Source organism: Micromys minutus, assembly GCF_963924665.1.
Source record: "Micromys minutus genome assembly, chromosome: 4".
Lineage (NCBI taxonomy): Eukaryota > Metazoa > Chordata > Mammalia > Rodentia > Muridae > Micromys > Micromys minutus.
Window position 1 is genome coordinate 16,756,057 of NC_137973.1, and position 21,034 is coordinate 16,777,090.

General features: G+C 43.8%; 1 protein-coding gene across 1 annotated transcript in view; it reads right to left on the reverse strand.

Annotated features, from left to right (window-relative positions):
* The window catches only part of FNIP2 (folliculin interacting protein 2), a 98,796-nt gene that overhangs the window by 36,915 nt on the left and 40,847 nt on the right, over positions 1-21,034 (reverse strand). Inside the window, exons 2-9 of the mRNA XM_080916280.1 lie at positions 19,962-20,088; positions 17,161-17,301; positions 14,879-14,979; positions 14,704-14,775; positions 12,024-12,124; positions 11,794-11,883; positions 10,268-10,339; positions 5,314-5,443 (exon numbers count right to left, since the gene is read on the reverse strand). Coding sequence (XP_080772406.1) covers positions 5,314-5,443; positions 10,268-10,339; positions 11,794-11,883; positions 12,024-12,124; positions 14,704-14,775; positions 14,879-14,979; positions 17,161-17,301; positions 19,962-20,088 — 834 coding nt within the window. The remainder of the gene's footprint in view (positions 1-5,313; positions 5,444-10,267; positions 10,340-11,793; positions 11,884-12,023; positions 12,125-14,703; positions 14,776-14,878; positions 14,980-17,160; positions 17,302-19,961; positions 20,089-21,034) is intronic.

Here is a 21,034-nt window from a genome sequence, read left to right on the forward strand (position 1 = left end):
CTCTGGATTTTACTAACACACATACTCTTACTAACACTTACTAATACATCCAAAGCTGCATGGTTGGAAAAGCTAGGTTTAAAAGAAGGGAGATGAGCACTTTGCTCTAGGCTCTGAGGCATGTTTCTGCTCTCCGCATCCCTAAAGATCTGGGATGAGGGTGTGACTGATAAGAACTCCTGATCTGCAGGTATCATGAAAACACCAAATATCCTAACAAACCACCAACTTCTTTCTCTGAGAAATCTGCAGCTCTTAGTGACTAGAGAAGGCTTGGAGAATCATGCAGACTGTCACAAATTTTCACTCAGAAAATGACCTGATACTCGAAAAGGCTCCTACTCTTTGTTATAAGGCCCCTGTATTAAAAGCTTGTTCCTAGACACTAGTTTGTCTCTGTTCTGCTTATAAAAATTCTAGCTAGGTGTGGTGGTGTCCATCTGCAATCCCACCAGCTCAAGAGGCTGAGGTAGACAGGCTGAAGATACAGGTTTGAACTCGAGTTCAAGGACAGCTGGGATAATGAGACCCTGTTTTTTTGTTTTTTGTTTTTTTTTTAAGAATAACAAAGTATTCTCTGGTGTAATAATGCACAGCTTCTCTCTGCTCAATGTCCTATTTCTCCTCTTTCTCAAAAGTAAAGCACATGCATCATTCCATTCCTTTCACACTCAAACTGATCAACACGAGGCTATCTGACTCATCTCCTTCTCTACCCTCTAAACAACCGTCAGCTCAACTATCGTTTTTTAGTATAGCAGAGAGTGCCACCTGCTGAACTGCTGTAAAACTTTCCTAGGGGAACAGAGGCTAGATCTTCCTGTCTCTACTGTAAACATCTAAAGCCCTAGGATTTCACTCTGTAGTTCTGGGCCAACTATCCACAACGAAACAAATCAGGTCAGAGTATCCTAATTCTCTTTTAAGTATCATTCCACAACAGAGAATGCTTGAGAGTGTCTCAAAGAATCCAACTGTATAGTCAGATACCTTTTCATTCTCTCTTCAGGTTCAGGTACACTGCACAAGCCTTTTAAGTACAGAAACTGTTCCTACTCTCTCCCTATTACCTTCCCCCCTCTCTCTCCACTTGCTCAAGGCCATCCTCTACTTCTCTCTCTCTCTCTGCCCCTACTACCCTCTTAACTCCCTTCCCCATGCCCTGAAAAAACTATTTTATACTAAAAACAAAAAAAAACAAAAAAAAAAAAAACAAAAAAAAAAAAAAACAAAAACAAACAAACAAAAAAAAAAAAAAAAAAAAACAAACCCCACAGAAACCAAAGCAGTACTTGCCTGGGGACAGAAAGCTCTTGGGGAATGACTCTAGAGTTATAACCCAGGATGCCGGCTTTGCCAGTCTAGGCTCTTGGAAATCACCAGTGACCAGATGCTCACCCTGACTAGTTCACACTGTTGGATGCTGTGATGGATGCAGCACCAGAGGGAAGATCTGGAAGCACTCAGATCAGTCAGTGGGTTTTAACACACACACACACACACACACACACACACACACAGCTACACAGTTAAGTCTTCTCCATATAGAGAAATCAAACAGAGGAGGGAAGATAATCCATACCCTAGCACATGGCAGGGAGGCAGAAGGGCCATGAGCTCAGCTACCATGGACTATATAGCTAGACCCTATCTCAAAGAGAAAACGAATAAATGAAGTTGTGTTTTGTTACACTTAAGAATATACTGACATATATAAGTACCTCAAAATCATAATCACTCAAAGTAAAAACTATCACGTTTTAGTACATAAGGACAACTATAGTTGATATCAGAGCTGCTGAGCACAGTTCTTGTTGAGGTCAGAGTTGAACGTACACTGAACCTATGGAACAGATTAGTCTAAGAATGTCCCACTGGCAACTTTGTTCAATTTAATAACTAAAAGGCTTCCAAGGGGCGTGTCCTGGGGTCTGGCTCCTTTGGGATTTGGGTGGTTTAGGGGATGAGATGCCCGCGGCTCCCGTGCCCCCGCAGGCAGCAGAGCTATTGCTAGCTGGACACGATGGATACATAGGTGTCCTGTACCAGAAACGTGCCACCCAGCAGGATGAAGTGGCCTGAACTTGGAGGAGAGCTTAACTACATGTACCTCTCTTTAAGAAGATTCTACTTATTTATGTTAAAATTTAAATTTACTTCATGTTCTTATCATGTAGCCCTGGTGGGCTTGAAAGTTACTACATACACCAGGCTGTCCTCAAACTCATCCATCTCTGCTCCCTGAGTGGTAGAGTTGAAGGTGTATACCCCCGAGCAGGATAGGAAGGGTGTTTTTAATTACTGTAGACTTTCTTTCCAAGCAGAGAAGCTTTGGATGTCGGGGGCTCTGTTCTGGTGGCGGTGTGTACCTGTAACCGCAGCGCTCGGCCACGAGAGGCTGCGCTCCAGGTTCCAGGTCAGAGAATGGGAATGAACACAAAGACTCCATTTCCAGGCCACATGCTTCCTGAAAAGGAGGCATCAACAGCACAGGGGGTTCCTGGACCCCTCAGCTGCATGTGCCTGCAAAACAGGCTGAGATCCATGTGCACTGATCACTGTGTTTCTTCTTCTGCATTAGTCAGAACGGCAGAGCGGGGCATCGATACTTAAAAGGGGGGGAAGGGAGCGCGGAGAGAAAACTCAGCGGTTAAGAGCACTGACTGCCCTTCCAGAGGTCCTGAGTTCAAATCCCAGCAACCACATGGTGGCTCACAACCATCTGTAATGGGATCTGATGATCTCTTCTGGTGTGTCTGAAAACAGCTACAATGTACTAATACACATAAAATAAATAAATCTTTAAAAAAAAAGTTAGAGTGAATCATACTGTTTTATACCATATTAAACTATGACACAAACATGCTGTTTTCAGGATTTATAATCTTACGGTGTCACTCACACATGACTATAACATCTTAAGTAAGAGTTTTAAACATGATCTTTACATTCTAGCAACTTTACCAACATCCTTCTTGCGTCGTGAGTAAGGAAGGGCCTGGCACTTTGGTGTCACACTGGTCCCATTGACGATGTAGCTAGACCTGACTATGTGGCCAGGCTGTCTGAAGGTAACGTACTTATTTAGGTGGAAGCTCAGTAACGAGCCACAGTTCCCAGCACCGGGTCTCCACGCAATTTGATTTTGGATTTCAGAGGCACAGGCTTGCAAATGCTACAGACAGCTTCAGACGTAAGTCTGAAGGGATGGAGAGCAGTCCCGGGACGGCTTTCTGCATCCCTCCTTCCCACTGCAGAAAAGAGGCTGCAGGTCGGCAGTGAGGATGGAAATGGTGTGACCCTGACATGCTCATTCCAGTGAGAGCAGTAACAATGCTAAGTAAGTCCCATTGGCCAGTAGTTTATCTGCAGCTGAAAAAAAAGATGCTGGGCATAGTGGCGCACACCTTTAATCCCAGCACTTGACACGCAGAGGCAGGGGGTTCTCTGTTGAGTTTGAGGCCAGCCTGGTCTACACAGTGAGTTCCAGGATAGCCACAGCTATGTAGAGAACATGTCTCAAAAAAAAATTTTTTTTTTTAAAATTTTGTATGTGAATGTGGTTTGTGAACATATGCCATGGCGCGTATCTGGAGTCACAGGGAAACTTCCTAGAGTTGGCTCTCTTCTTCCACTGTATGAATCCTGAGATCAAACTCAGGTTATTAAGCTTGACAGCAGGTGCCTTTAATTATAAAGCCATTTTGAGAGCCCAAATTTTGGGGGTTTTTTGTTTGTTTTTGTTTTGAGACAGTGTCTATGTGTAGCCCAGGCTGGCCTTGGATGCAAGCTTGCCCTAAGTCTATCTCCCAAGTGCTAGGATTATACATATGTGTTACCGTAAAAATTAAAAATAAGGTTCTATTGCTACCAGTCCTGCAGTCTCACAGCGTGAAGCCCAATACCCACACGGTCCTCTACAGCCCGGTAAAAGCATGATTCAACAATCAATAACTTATCAAACAGATTTATATGTTAAATTCTCAATCCACAATATATCCAAACAATAAACCTCCCACCTACAAGATAAAATAGATCTAGTTCACCCTGATCTGAACCATCCTCTTCTTCCATCTCCATCTTGAATTACCAGCTTTCTCCTTCTCTCCCGCCTTATCAACCTTGTCCCCACCCCACTCTCTACTGTCCAATCATATATTGCCTTTACATCAACCTACACACATGTACTGCCAATGTTTTTATTCACCGTATACCAAATGTGGTCTGACTTGATTCGCTCATCTAGTTTTATTCTCCTAACAACACCAAGGCTGAACCTGTTACCACCCTAATGTGCATGAGAAGAAGCCACAGGAACCCAGTTAACACGCTCTAGCACATGCGTGCTGAGGGCAGAGCGAGCACTTGCCCTCCTCTCTAACTCCACGGTCTCATCAGTCCTCCTCAGTCCACTCACTAAGAGCGGCAGCTCAGTGAAGGACCAGCTGCTACCACGTCATGCTGCTCCCTAGGGTTTTGAGAGGAACAGAAGAGAGGCCCCCAGCTTATCTTCCTATTGGGCTCTTCATTGGCCCCCATGAGACCCCACCGCTGTTTCCCCCCACTCGGGTCCTTTGTACACCTGTTACTGTCATCTTTCCTACTGGTCACTACTTCAGCGAAAGCACATGACTGAGTCATCTTCACAGATTGTCTCCTAGTTTAGCAACGTGGAAATTCCATTCAAATGTTTTGAGGTACAAAACCAAGGGATATTACTGTTATAGCATCCAATGCATGCTCTGTACACAACTGAATAAATCTCAACTTCAACAGCAAACTGAAATCAAGGTAGAAAAGAGCCTGAGGCTATCTCTACGTATACGCACACCCACACCTATTCAGGCTAAGAATTTAAGTGCCACAAAGGAACTATGCCTCAAATATCATATTGGAATCAGGGTAACCAGAGAAGATATTGATCCCACCTTTTCTTGCTGATAGAGCATATTCACTTTAAATCATCACCCAATTTAGCGCCTACATTGCACAGCTACTCAGACATTTCCAATATCATCTAAATAAAACCATGGGTCCTCAGTATCAACATTCTCATAATCCTATCACTTAGGAAGCAGAAGCAAAAGATGGCGAGTGAGTCCCGTCTGGGTTACAAACCGTATTCCAGGCCAGCCTACCTAGTTTTAATTTACTATCTCCTTAAACAATTTAATGTGTAAACTTCAGGCTAAGCTGGAGCTAATGACAAGGTTTGGGTCTTCTTGTTCTGACAACAGGCAAGGATAAGCCTGTCGGGTCCTGTAAGCTGTTTATACGAGCAGTTTCCTTAGTCAGAGGAAACACGGAACTCACCTCCTTGGAAAGATGCCATTTTCCAAACTCGTTGTTTGACTTCGAAGCCAGCGGCGCTGGTAACTGCTGGAAGAGGAGGTAGAGGAGCTCGGAGACGGGAAGGGTGTGATCAAGAGGCTGCTCAGTGAAGCTGCAAGGAAGTACAGTTCGAATGTGAAATCCAGCTTGAGTCCTCACGACGCGCACCATCATGCACTGCACAACTGTGTTCAGCGACACAGGGCTGTGCATTTACAGTGGATTCCACAGTCAGGGGGCACTACTCGGAAGCCATAGGGAGACCTAAGCTTGCTAGTATACACTTGGTATTGTGGCACTGAGGAGGAAGGGACAGAAGAACCCCCAGGGCTCACTGGCCAGTCATCCTAGCCAAATCAGAAATGTCCATATCCCAGGAAGAGACTCTACCTTAGGAAGCAAATAACACCCAAGGTGACACAAACTCACAGTGCATACTTATACATTTGCACATACATGTTTACTCACTCACCCCTCCCACAAATGAATGAATGAATGAATGAATGAACAGATAAATAAATACACTCGGGCATGGCAGTACAGTACTAAAGATGTAGAAGCAGGAGGATCTTGTGTTCGAGGCCAGTTTAGCTATGTAATTGTGAGTCCCAGGCTAGTCTGAGCTTCACAGCCTTCCTACAATCAAAATCAACCTCCAGGAAGAGTGGAAAATGGTAAATTTTATGTAATGTATATTTCACCATCATAAATATACACACACTGAGAATTTTGATTTCTTTAAAAACACAGGAAGTATTATGTGACTATGTTTTTGTCACTAATTCCAGGTGTAGGATTCGTGGCTACTTTAGATTGTCCACAGCCACTGATTACGATTTGTCTTGTGCTTTCGCAGAGACAGGATTCTGCCAGCTGCAGACAGTTTATGTCTAGGATTCTGGGGACTCTTAAGCGGGTATAAAAATGCCAGCGCCCCGAGGGGGAGGCTGTTGCTTCCCTTGCTGCTGAGGTCTGTGAAGTGGTTGTGAGCAAAGAGAAAGAAGAAATCCTGACCACAAAGATCAACATTGCCCTAAGGAACTCAACACCTCCAATAAGCAGAAGGTAGTCTAATGATACAGATGCCTCCTTTCTCCTCTAACCTTCTTTCTCCCCTACCTAGTGTTGGGGTGGAAGGGTGGAGAGGGCTGGTAGGAAGAGCCCACTAAAGTCGCCAAAAGTATGATCACACACACACACACACACACACACACAAATCTTTTGCCAATCATAGCAGCCAGTAGGGGGAGACTAAAATTTCTCTCTTCCAAATATTCTGCAGATATAAGGGGGAAAAAACCACACCGGCATTTTTTTTTAACAGTGCATATTCTGGAGGAAATAAGAATCCTAGCCTATCCATACCTAGCCACCTTCTAATTCTTAGGCACACGGATTCCTGATCCACAAACCTGCAGATAGAACCAGGGCACACGTGAGCAGGCTTTACAATACAAAGGAATATTAAATACAAAGGAATCCTTCCTTGGCGTATGAACTGCAGATCTCTAAAGTCATAGCCCACAGATATAACTTAGTCAACATCAGATAACAAAGCTTATTTACATGTATTTCTTTCTTTGGCCTATTTCTTCACTCTCTTTTTGGAGTTAAAACTTGGGGAAAGTAACCAATTCATCCATGTGAGATTTCCCCTCTCCTGATCCTCTTTTTTATTTATTCATTCATTCATTCATTCACTCACTCACTTGTTCATTCTTCTTTCTTATTTTGTTTTCTGAGATCAGGTGTATGTAACTGGGCTCTCCTGGAACTCACTATATGTAGACCAGGCTGGCCTCAAACTCACAAAGAGACCCACCTGTTGCTGCCTCCCTGCTACTGGGATTAAAGACATATGTCATCATGCCCAGCCTCTGACCCTCATTTTCAAATACAGAAAATTAATAAACATTAAATTAATAAGCACAATTAATAAAATTAATTATAGGCAATCCATTTTAAGATTACATAATGACTTTAAAGTTTCAGAAGGTCCCCTCAGATGTGTTTGGCATCATGGGCCTGTAACACCAGTTATTTAGGAGGCTGGACTACTACAGAGAGGAGTTCAAGGTTTGCCTGTCTCAAAGGCAAAGGGGAGACAGTTTGGTAGCACAAAACTTGCCTCATACGGGACAGAAAGAGGAAAACTTATGGGGACACAGAAAGGAAAAGGAGCTTCTTGCCAGTTAAGCATCAAGAATCCCAGCACTCAGGAGGCTGAGGTAGGCAGCTCTCCATGAGTTTGAGGGCAGCCTGGTCTATAGGGCAAATTCCAGGATAGCCAGGGCTATGTAGAGACCCTATCTCAAAAGAACAAAACAATAAACCCCACACTTTACATTTGCTTATGGGACTTTCTCCTCTCCCAAAGACAGACCTACAATTTTCCAATCTCAGCACAGGGCTCCTTGATAGTGAAATGACATGCCCAGCCTCCTGTGTCATTCTGGTGGCTCCTGGCTACCTCATTAGATTATAACTCTACTCCAGCATCTCTGAAACCATTTTGCTGTTTCTGCAGCAAAGCTGAAATGTATTTCATCCGAACACTTCAATAATGTCTGTTCTTACTCTGAAGGTTCATTTGCATATGCTTCATTCAAAAAGAAATGTTCAAAAGTATCCATGGCTTTCCTCACACTGGGCACTGTAAGGACACAGGAAATGTAGTTACAGTGAGGATGGTATAGTTTTCTTTCTTGCTAAATACAAACACTTGAAGGGGAAGAGAGCCTATTACTAACCTGTCCTGCGAAGACTGGTCTCAAGCCCAGCCTATAAGTCTTACACTAACTACGGTAGACTCAAGACTTCCAGATTTCCGGTGCTCTGACCCATCCTCATCAAGACAACTTCTCATTTTAAACACAGCAGATAATTCCCAACTGGAGAATTTGGAGACAGTTCTAATAAAAAGCAAAAACCTCAGTTGTTTCTCCCTTGCTGGCCTCACGCCTCCCAACTCTGGTTAATGTTGTCTTCCTGTTTATTTCCTCATGTCAGAAGCCAGAGAGCTCCACCCTCCGCCCTGGTAACCCATGTGCTGTTGATGCCAAGTCCTGAAATGCTACTTCCTATACGCCTGCAACCAGTGTCTTCCTCCAAGGCCTTACTTAAACGTCTCTTTCCTTTTTTATTCTTGCGCACGCATGCTAGGCCAGTTGACTCTAGAGCTACTCAGGCCCCGCCTGTCTCCACTGCCCATCTCACAATAGGAGCATTGAGAGTCTAGAAGTGCACCGCCAGGTCTCATGTGGGCCATGGAGCTGAACTCAGGTCCCCAACGCTTTTGTAGTAGGCACTTTACAGAATGGGTCATCTCTCTAGCCCCCTAACTTGAAAATTCTTTCAAAAGTAACTAAATCAGCTTTTATTTTAAATATAGATGCAGAAGACTTTTTCAGAATATCCACAAGAGACCCGTGCTGCCCTCCAGAGACAGCCTATGAACGACAAACACTCCGACTCTGAGGCAGGGAGAGAAAACAACAGGCAACTCAGAAGAACTCAGTATTGGAACAGGGTGTCAGAGCTCCCCTCTCCTGTCCCCATGCATGAAAGCAGTGTCATAGTGAAGACACCCAGTTAATACAACCTCATTAATAAACAAGGTCAGGAACTGAACTCATAAATCACAGTGCCAGTGTATACCCGTGACACCATGTGAGCAGGATGGTATATTACTTTTGTGGTTATGCAGCTCAAACCCACAACCACAGTTTAATCATGAGAAATCCATCTAGCAAGCATATTCAAATAGTGAAACCAAGACTAACCAACCATCATGAGTATCAAAAACAAAGAAGGTCCGAGGAAAAATGTCTGAAGAGACCAGTGTGGTGACATACAGGGGAAGGCGGATCTCTGTGAGTTCACAGCAAGCCTGGTCTATACAGTTAGTTTCCTAACAGCCAGGACTATGTAGAGACACCCTGTCTCAAAAACAAACTTCAAGAACAAAACAAAACAGTCTTAGTAGGTATGACAGCCAAATGCACTGTGTTCTTCAAGCATAAGAAGGCACTGGGGAAAACTAAGGAAAGTCCTGCATGATGAAAGTTAGCTGATTATGAGCCATTAATTGCCCCAATGTACACATATATAAACCAAACAAGGAGATTAATCAACTATTGCATTTCATTAGTGACTCTGGGAACAGAAATGAAAAGGGTGACTGCAGGGGTCTGATACTACCCAGAAACAACCCAGGAGCTTTGAGGCAGGTGAAAAATAGGAGGAAAGATACCAAGGCCTGAAGCTAGTCTAGCTCAGCGGGTGGGCCTCTAGTAAAGGGAGTCAAAGGCCGTGGGACAAACCAGTAGGACATTCCTGGTTCTCATTGAAAGGCTGACTGTAGAATGCATTTTCATCAGGCAAAACCCAACATGTCTCCTTGTTGGGTCCTTGAAACATGGAACTAACCTCAGATCTGTACCATAAATTAAAAATTATAAACGGATTTGTACAAAAGCTGAAACTGGGGGGATCTTAAGGCAGTCTTAGGCAAGATTAGGCCTCTAAATGAGCAGAGAAGGGGAACTAAGGTACAATCTAGATCGGCATCACAGGATAGAAAGGGTGGTGGTAGTCAGCTGGTAGCATCTCTCATTGTGACCACAGGCCTGCTCCATCTGCTGACTAAGCAGTCAGCAAACAAATTCCTAGTACAATTGGCTTAACAAAGCTCTCCGCTGGGGGAAAAAAATTATTACCATACACCAGTGTCATGCAAATTTAAGTGAGAGATAAAACTAGCCTATGTGCACAACCGTTCTGAGATGATGACCATCAAAGTTTCACATCCTCAGACACACGAGATTTAGACTACAGAGGAAGAAAGAAGGGGTTGGGGGAGTACAGAGCAAAGGCTGGCTCCTGCTTCCCGTCTCAGAGAGCCCGCCGTCCACGCAGAAGCAGCACAAGGAGGTACCTGATCGAGCAATGCCACTGTCCCTGTCTTCATTCTGCCCTCTGCTTGGCATATCCACAGGTGTGCTGTGCGCTAAGACAAAGAGACAAGGAAACGTTATTAGGCTCAGCAGAGGCAAAGGCATTAAAAGATGGCTCCAGTCATTCCTAGGCTTCAAAGTGGGCTACTGCTACTGAAGGACTAATATATGATAGCATCTAACTAGAAAGCAAATTGAATACATAAAAAGTCCACAAGAAAGAAAGCCAGCACCCATTTGCCTTTATGCTGGAGCCTACAGACTCTTCTGAACGGCAGCTATTAAAAATGAGCATGCACATTAAACCATCCATGCGGTAAATACAGCCAGCATTCTACTTTAGACATTTCTTCATCATTAGTATATTCTAACAGTACGATATTTTCAAAAGCTTTATACTTCAATCAGTTTCAGTAATAGGTGTAAGCAGCTTAGGAAGAGAAATAGTTAAAAACCATTTCATAGTTCTAGAAATGTTTATTTATAACAGTCTCTTGGCAGACACAGAAACATTAACTTCCTAACAGCTTTTCCCTCCAGTTCTTTTCCCCATACATGGTATTGTAGTTATTCAGAAAAAACTCATGTCCTGGCATAAATCTAGAAAAGCACACTTCAGTAGCAGGTCTATCCAAAAGGCTTCAGACTGAGCTGTACACTCACAGGGCTGAAAGGTAGAGGAGAATTTGCTCTAGTAAATTTTACAATGAACAACAAGTCATTGCTGTGGATGAATAACACACTTGCTAATATTTTTTAGAAACATGTTTATTTTCCATGTTTTAATTGTTCTAAGGAGCTGGGATGGTCGTATCAGTTTCATTAGGCACCAGAAAACTCTAATGCTTAGTGTATTTCAGGCCAGGAAAAGGAACAGAAGGGAAAAAATATTCCACTTGCCTTCCTCACAACTTTAAATGTTAGAAACATTATGCTTTTTAATCATGCTACAAAGGACACTGAGCAACCTCTGCTGGCAAGGCCAGTTAAGTCCCAGAAAATACCCAAAATATCAAGATTATCACACCTGGATGGAACCTTGACGTTTGCATTTAAATAATTTGATTAAGTTAATATGCTGGGGGTGGTGGGAAGGGAAGAGAGAGAGAGAGGTGTGATTGAGCCCTCCCACGCTCCTAATAGAGTGACTTAGATACTCCATGCAGGTAAGGGTCAGGTGAATAAATGGGAGAGAGGTGCACAGCAAAGCGAAACAGCTCACAGCAGCAGAAGAGGCCTGGGAAATCAGAAGAGATCAATTCTCCTAGAAACACTAAGGGCTCATTTGTTATCAGTCAGCTCACATTTGGACCACTAGCAAAGACATTCACAACAGAACATGGCTGAAACTTCAAAACAACATGACTAGCCGCATTTAAAGTTAGCATCTCCTGCCATGAAAGCCCTTTGGGTTTCTAGGGAAGAAGAAATGGATTTATTTTCCCAAGAACCTGCATAGGAGTTTTAACGTGTGTGGGTCACACTGTGCTCAGCATTCCACACAAACCTGCAAAGAAAGAAGCACTCCGGGTGAGCCGGAGAGGTCCTCCTTCAGACAACCCCTGCAGTAGTTTGCCGCTGCACGCCTGCAGCAGACCTGGAGCAGAACACAGAAGACGCAAGGCACACACACAAGTAAACAAACACAGGTTAAAGATAACGCAAAACTAAACCAGAACACAACAAACAGATGGAGCAAACCACGCCCCCAACTGTCTGTTCACTTGTCTCCTTTACCTAGGTTACTCCCAGTACGACAAGGCCCCAAACTGTTCTGATTTGTGTTCAGTTTTCCGGCCTGAGGATCTTGGTTGATGTATTCGAAGCTGTCCTGCAGGCTAAATCAAGACGGGAAGGAAAACACAAGAGGTTAACAAAAAAGGTTTTAATAGCTTCCTAACTACAGACAACTGATCAGTTACTCAAAATTCTTCTTTATAAAATAAGTTTCAACAACAACAACAGTAATAAATAACAACAATTTAGAATAATAGGTTGGGAGCGATCTGTTGGAAGAAAATAAAAATGTTTGGAAGTGACCAAGCTACACCACTACCTACACAAGAACATTCTTAACCACTGGGGAATCTGAGATGAGACACCACACTAACTGTGCTCCAGGAACGAACATCTTCCATATTGCTATTCACTTTTAACCCTGGCTTTAGAAACTGACACCTAAGATACCAGTATTCACTTCAAGGGTCTTCAAATAACACTCGAAAGAAATTACTTTTAAGTCTTGGCTAGTATCTATTAGTTTAGCAATCTGTTTCAGGGGTAAGACATATTGGAAAATATGATTCCCTTTAAGAAAATAAAAATTACTCATAAAAATGAGTAGAACGAGGAGCTAACTATCAACACAGAAAAAATACACAGAACAATAAAAATTTTATTTTAGAATGAACTCAATATTTTTACAGTTAGTGGGATAAACAAGCGTTTACATTATGCCAAAGACATTCTTCAAAAGGTAGAAAAGCAAATGTCAGCACATGTCTCCAGTGTCTGTATTCATGAAGTAAAGGCAACAGAACCTTGAGTTCCATGACAGCCTGGACTACAGCTACACAGATCATGCCTGCACAGCTCCCCTTCCCTGAAAATCAGAAGTGTTTCTCCTGTAGCCAGGCAAGGTTTCCAGTGGACGGACTGAAACACCAACCCAGCCACAAAGCCTACAATCTGTCCTGCCTGCAAGACACGCCAGGGTAAAGGTGGCACGGGAATTGTGGGTGTGGCCAACCAGTGACTGGTCCAGCTGAAGGCAGTCCACCCCCTGAGGCCAGGACCCAGAGGCTGGATAGCCCAGAGACCTAGGATAGAACCAGACACGACTGGGAAAAAGAAAGCAGATGAGATGATTCCTAATGATTTTCTGCTGTTCTCACAGATTGGTGCCTAGCCCAGTTGTCATCAGAGAGGATTCACCCAGGAACTGACAGAAACAGATGCACAGATAACAAACATTAGGCAAAACTTGCGGAATCCTCTGGAGGAGGAGAAAGAGGGAGGACTGCAGAAGCCAGAGGGACAAGAACACCGCAAACACCCCACAGAATCAACTAAGCTGGGCTTAAAGGGGCTCACAGAGACTGAACTGACAATTGGGGAGCCTGCATGGGTCTGACCTTTGTCCTTACATATATGTTATGGTTGTGTAACTTGGTTTTCTAGTAGGATTGTTAGAGCAGGGGCTGTCTCTGACACTTGCCTGCCTTTGGGGATCCTTTCCCTCCTACTTGGTTGCCTCTTCTAACCTTAATATGAAGGGAAGTGTCTAGTCTTACTGCACTATGATATGCCATGTTTGGTTGATATCTCTGAGAGGACTGCAATTTTCTGAAGGGAAATGAAGAGGGAGTGGATTAGGGGGAGGAAGCAGGAGAGGTGAGGGACTGGGAGGAGAGGAGACTGGGGAAACTGATCATGATATATGAGTGGATAAAATAAATAAAATTAAAATAAACATAAATTTCTATTATGAGCATAAATCATGATGCTCCAAAGGTAAGTGACTATCTTGTGAAAGGTAGTCAAAGACTTACTTTTTTAGTGGTCCCAAAATATGCAGTAGAATGAAAACAAACTATATATCTATATCTATGTATGTATACACACACACACAGCCCCAGGGTTGTTTGGAAAAAAAACTGCCTCTATTATATAGCTCAAGTATGCCCCTTAACTTATGACCTTCAAGTTTTATATTAAAAGTACAAGTTAATTATTTTAAAAATGTAAACTGAACATGGTAGCGCCTGTCTGTAATCCCAGCACTCAAGGTGCTGAGGCAGGAGGTCCATGAATTCAAGGCCATAGCAGGCTACACACTGAGCTGCGGCCCTTCTGGGCCACGCAGAGTTCCAGCCTAGCTTGAGTTATACAGTGAGTTCAAGGCCAGCCCAGGCCTATGATGCGAGACCCTGCATCGAACAACAAATAACAGCCAAGTGGTGAAGGCACATCTCTTTAACCCAGCACTCAGGAGGCAGAGAGGTCTTTTCGAGTCCAAGGCCAGCCGGATCTACGGAGCTAGTTCTAGGCCAGCCAGGGCTACACAGAAAGACCCTGTCTCAAAAACAAAACAAAACAACAATCGTACACCAAGCATCTCTGCTTAGAGGTTGAAAGTGCATAAAGGTTCAGGAGTTCAAGGCCATCCTCAGCTACACATCCAGTTGAGTTCAAGGCCAGCCTGGACTAATGAGGCCTTTTCCCCAAAACAGACAAAGTCACCTGTCTTTAGGGCCACTGAAGAAAGTCTAAAAACTTCCCACTTGTTGTTACTAGAATATGACTAAAACCTTCATTAATCTGCACTTACCTTGCTAGTCATTTAAAATGTCTTCTAACCCTCAAGAATTTACCTAGAAACAGACATAAAAACACAAGGGGTACAAAACCCACTTACTTATTTGTACTCCCACAGAAGCTGCCCATTGTAGCAGAAAAGACTTTGCTAATCATCAGTTGTGGAGGAGATCTAAAAAATAAAAAGTAATAATAATAAGAGGAAAGAAATGTGCTTCTGAAATGAGGAAGTCAGTACCATCGTTCCCTCACAGGTGGCACAGGGGCAGCCTCACCGTATGTAGTGTATCTTCAGGGTGGAGCCCTTGTAACTCATTGCAACCGAGCCGAACATCATTTCCCCAAGCATGTTGACATCAGACGCTGGTCTCGTGTACTGCACACAAGGAAACACTCCATGGAACAATGCACTAGAAAGCACCGTCTCCCGGTCTTTGGGTCTCTGGTTGAGTAGGTTGTCACGACTGTTCCCTAGAGCTACAGACGGTCACCTTACCCACTATAATTCCCAAATATCACTATTTTTAAATTTCCTGCTCCAGGGACAATCTAGGTACACATCAAAAGATCTCCATTTATAAAATCTAACTATGAAGGCAACAGAAAAAACTCTTCTTTGGATACTGAGCGGATCCTGAAAAGAGACATTATTCAACTAAACAATCACTAGCTGTGGTCATCTGAATGAGAGTGCTCCCTGTAAACTCAGATGTCCCAACCCTTGGTCACCAGTTGGTGTTTGGGTAGGTTTGGGAGGAGTGGCCTTGTATGTTACTGGGGGAGAGCTCTGAGAGGTAAAGACTCCTGCCACTTCTAGTTTGTTCTCTGCTTCATGCTGGAGGTTCAAGATGTGAGACCCCAGCCTCTAGCTCCTGCCACCATGCCTCTGGTCTGCCATCATAGGCTCTGACCCTCTGGAACCATAAACCCTAATGAATTCCTTTGGTCAGAGTGCTTTATCATAGCAAAGAAAAGCGATTTACACTTCAGGCAGAACTCTGTGAGAATCTAAGAGATAAAGGTGGTCTTACTGCTCTAAAACTTTGTAAAAATATTTCAGAAACACTTACCATTTCCAACTAGTCTCTGCTGCCTTTTTACCATCTTTTTATTTGAAGGACGGGGTGCTAAATTCCAGGTTTTGACAAAGCCTGGCTTTGCCTAGTTGATCCTGTCTGCTCTAACCATGGTCGCCATCTCCCATTTTCCATCTTCCTTCAAACCCTGTGGACATGTTCTAGTTTGCTTTACCAACCATATTTGATACTCTTTCCTTCCTACTTGAACCTTTTCTTTCTAAAATCACCCCCTGAATGTGGCGAGTTCATGGAGAACACTCCTACTCCATGTCCAGCATTCTTTAAATGCTTCACCGTTTACACAAGAAATCCCCTATGACTTCTTTCTAGGTCAAGACCTCTCCTTCAGCTATAAAGCATCTGAAGAGCAATGGATGCTTAACCATGACACTTTCATACAGTTCCTCTTGCTGCACTGACCCCAAGCATAAAATTTTGTTGCTACTTTGTAACTCTAATTTTGCTACAGTTACATTCACAATGTGAGTATCTGATAAGCAGGATACCTAACATTTGGCCCTGTGTGAGGACCATGCTCTTGCAGACTGTGCTCGGCCATGCTGGCACCCTTACAGACAGGAATGAGAAGCTAACTAATGGGTTGCAAGCACATGAGCATATAGCCAGCCCATGCAAATAAACTCTCAGCTCAAAGAATAAAGGACACTTCTCCCATGTGCTTCTCTGAATTATTCTGTGTTTTAAACTCCAATATATATGCATCTACACACACACACACACACACACACACACACACACACACACACACACACACCTCATAATGACAAAAGAAGAAAGAGAAAAAGAAACTTTGGGTCCTGCTAATTGAGAGTAGATTCATCTCTGGTTATAACTCAGATCAACCTCTTCCCACTTCAAATACAAGCCAACTGATTTCTCATACTCTCTACTAATAAGTTCCACCTACTCCGTCTGTTTTATAACCTGGCTTTTCTTGGAACAAAGACCATGTGCTAACTGGGATTTTCACCTAGCTTTGAGCCCTGTAACCTATGGGCAAATGGACCACACAGGTCTTCAAATTCAAGGCTTGCTTGTGGCTGCTGGAATAATCACCCCGACCTTGTTTTACCAGCAGTGGTAGAGATAAGACTCTGTTACAGGCTTAAAAATAAAAACATGGGAAGGTGGTTATGGTGGCACATGCCTGTAATCCCAGCACTAGGGAGCTTGAGCTTGAGATGGATGATTTGAGATCAGCATGGGTTACAAGGTCAGTTCCATAGCTGCTTTCGCTAGAAGGGAAGACTGTCTCATAAATGAGCTGATATGGTTCATACCTGTAATCCCAGAATTTGGAGGGTGAAGGCAGGAAAATCAGTTCTAGGTCATTCTTGGCTACATAACCAGTCAGAGGCTATTGTCATCAGAAACAAACCTGACAACAAGTCAACACAATAGCACCCCTCTACTGAGATGCTCACGTCCATGGCTGTTCTAGAGACAACATGTCTTACTTGGTACTTTGGAAGCTGCTCCTTAGTGTGCTGTGAAGATCCTCCAGAGCTGTGAGAAGAGATGCTGTTGCTGCTGCTGCTGCCACCGCTGCTTTCCTGACAGCATCTGGCTGACATTTTAATAGGGACATCCTCTGCTTTCTGGGTGAAGAGAGGCAGGTAAGGTGACGGATCATCAAGTCTATCAGGATGCTTTATCAAATGGAAATCTGTTAAAGCATCCAGGTGCCTGAACTGCATTAAAACCAAATGCTCTGTTTAGGTTTTCTTTATAATAATGAAAATATCATTCCTGGGAGTCTGGAACATTTGGGAAAGGGATACTACCCAGAAAATGGTGGTATGTTTGTGTAGACATGTTATTCTCTGTAAATAATTCACATGTCAGTACCTACATTTATTTTATACAGTAAAGTCATAAACAAATGCTCCCTGTTCTGGGCTTTAGACTTCAGTACTGTACAGTCATAATATATGGAGCTCATGAGGAGAAAGGTGACATTCAAAATTTTGCCAACTGAATGCCACTAAGAAAGAAACCTATTGGCCTGGACACGCAGGCTTGTGTTTCTCATCCTCTTTCTAGCATTCCTAGTGCCACAGGAAAGTAAAGCACCAGCACGGTGCTGTGAAAGATGAGGTCCAAACCCTGGAGCATGTGATGGGAACCTGGTCCTCAAAGGTCAGAGGTAACAGGATTACCTACTCCACATTCCCTCACGTGCTCACTTCTATTTATCGAGAGTGACCCTCCCCCACCCCAGGATAGAAAAGACTTCTACTGAGTTTTCTTTGCCCTGCCTTTTCTTTTCTCTTTCCCTTCCTTCCTTCCTTCCTTCCTTCCTTCCTTCCTTCCTTCCTTCCGTGGTGGATGCTAGGGAACCTGTGGGTGCAATAGCAGCTTATCTTATCTCCAGTGTGACAGTCACACTGGTGGTCTAACACACATGCTTGCAGTCACGTGCAATTCAAACTCAGGGTGTTTTGTGCTTATCAAGCGCATGTGGTTGTGGAGGGGTTGGATTGGAAAAGGAATGTAAAGGAAACACAAGCAGTGCTGGTCCACAGCAGGCACTCCTGCAGTGATGGAATTTGAAGTGGTATAGGGTTAATCCTGAACATCCTGCATTCTCTCAACAAACCCTTTAGCCCCAGATGTTACTTAATACCACTTAAACCAGAAACAGCCTCCTGGAGGGCTGAAAGCTGGTGACAGGAAGTCCCACTGCAGGAGCATAGCACATTGACTTGTAGTTGGAAACAGCACCTGGTGCAGTAAGAAAGCTACCAAATGGATTCTCCTGTAGCCCTTGCAAGCTACAAGAATGTTCTTCAGCCCAAGTTGCTCATTTGATTTAATGAGTACTTCAAAGAAAGCCTATGTCGGGATTATCAAGTTATCCCTGATGAGGTATACTGACTCAGTTCCCTATGAAGTCATTTTCCCCCTCTCTCTGCAACCACAGCAGCGCCAGTGATGGACAGTGCTCAGCTAAGCTGTCTGAAGTCTGCCATCTGTCAGAAGCATTGGGAGAGCTGTCTCCTTCCTGCCCAGCAAATAAAGAATCAAGTGCTGGCTCACCTAGGCCTCTGATCCCCACCTACCACTAAAGCAAACGTGAGTCATCAGTGCTTCCTCTGGTTTCTCTTCAGCCCGCCCACCACGCCCACCCACTAAGCCATCTGGCAGAATTCTCTAAGTATATGCATTATATACTGGACTGCCTTAAACCAAACATTTCCTTCCTGCAAACAAAGATCCTCAGCAGAACCTGGAAAACAAGGACCAGCGAGATGACTCAGTAGGTAAAAAGAACGTGTCCCACAAGTCTTGTGACTAGGTTTGATCCCCACATAAAGGTGGAAGTAGAAACCAGCTCCACAGAGTTGTCCTCTGACTTCTACACACAGTCAGTAGCAGACATACTCCCACCAAATAATTTTTAACATATCAAAATGAGGCTCGAAAACAGCCCACTGGCCTTTTTGAATAAAAGGCCATGTGGTAACTGTTCATTTACTTAGCTACAAATTCTATAGATGACCAGAATTTGGTCAGTATCGGAAGCAAGTAGTTAAACAAGATAAGAGTAAGTATCAGTGGGTTTATTTAATCTGTAAATCTGAACAAATACTGAACTGAAATGAGTGGTCTAGCCATGACTACAGATTAGAAGAATCCTGGGAGACCAGGGAGGACAAAGTTCTTCGGTATTATTTTTATCTTTTCCAGTCTGGCTCAAAGAGGTCAAGATCTCTCCTGCCTTTACTCCCCATCCCACCTCCCTCCGTCCCCTTCCCTACAACAGTTCCTTAGTCAGAAGAGGTAAGATGACAGTGAACATCAGTCTATTAAGACTCTTCAGTGAGAAAGCTTTTTCATTTTGTTTGACTTTGTTCTACATAACTCCTCTCATTTATTTTAGTTTTTGAAACACGGCCTTACTTCATAGCCCAGGCTAGCCCCAACACCCACCCCTTCCTACCCCAGCCTATCTAGTGATGGGTTATAATAAGCCTGAGCTGCATTTGGCACCTTTTACTATCTATGAGAAAATCTGGAGAGAATGGCCTCCTCCTCTGGCAAACATTCAGCAATGTATTTTCTCACTATGCTTGATGCTTACAAAAATCCTACTAGATTACAATCGCCAGCAATTGCATCTTTCTTGATGTCAATGGTCCACTGTTGGCCTGCCATGATTGTGTTCGCAGACACAGGCTCTACTCGCTTCTTCTGCACCCTTGCAGGTAGCGTACAACACACCAGGGAGGTTTGGAAGCCAGTCAGCATCTCACACCTGAGCCGCCGCCGCCTCCATCTTCTGAACAGCTCTGGAATCAAACATGACTTGTCGGCCTCTCCTCTCACAGTCCTGGTACACTATGAGGCGGATGTCACTCAAGTCAAACTCCGAACACGACCAACTGTGGATTCAAAAGAGAGACAAGCTGGATTATCTGCAACAGTCAGTGTGACCATGTCCAGCCAAGGTGCTCAGAAATTGGCTGCGCAAATGCTCACATCCCCCATGCCAACAGCGGCAAGCCTGCTCTAATAATAATTCACCGGAGACAATGCACTGCCTTCCATAGTCAGTTTGGGCACAAATGGCAGAAAGAAGTTGCAAGGACCCACAAGACAGGGCTAAGCAGGGTGCCTGGGTCTGGGGAGAGCACAGCAGGTGGAGGAACACCATGCCTCCGTGAGCCACCCCCTGGCAGCAGCAGCTCCACCTCGGAAGGTTATTACGTTACCCTAGCATGTCTGGCTTGGTACAGAGGCTTTGAAACCAAATGCGTTTGCTAACCATGAGGATTAGCAAAAAGGAACACACAGTTTGCTCCCAAGCAAAAGATGTTAAGAAAATGCAGGTCTATTCAGCAGTAAAGAATTTGGTTAGAAAGAGGAACTATCTGCAGAGTGTGCTTTAAGCACATCATTAGCGACACGAATTTAGTCTGCAGTGTGTTCGAGGCTCTGTAGTAGGTGCAAGGGAATCAATAATTAATCAAACCGACTAGAGGCCTGCCTTGTTTAGTTCAGGGCTTCCTGGGGGATGTTATTCACCTAATGCTTACATATAAATACATAACTACAAACTGTATGAAGTTCAAAAGGAAAAGTAAATAACGGATACAAAAGGGTCTCAGAGCCAGGCATAGCGACTCACATCTATAGGAGTCTACAGCAGCAAGAACTGCTGCAGAACTAGACCATCCTGGTTACACAGCAAGACCTTGTCTCAAAACAGGGAGATTTAAGGAGTGAGGAACAGAAGTCACCAAGGACTTAAGTCAACTTTTAAACCAGAAGTGAAGAATGACCAGCTAGCGCAATCACCACAAAGCAGCAGAGTGCAGCACAGGAAAG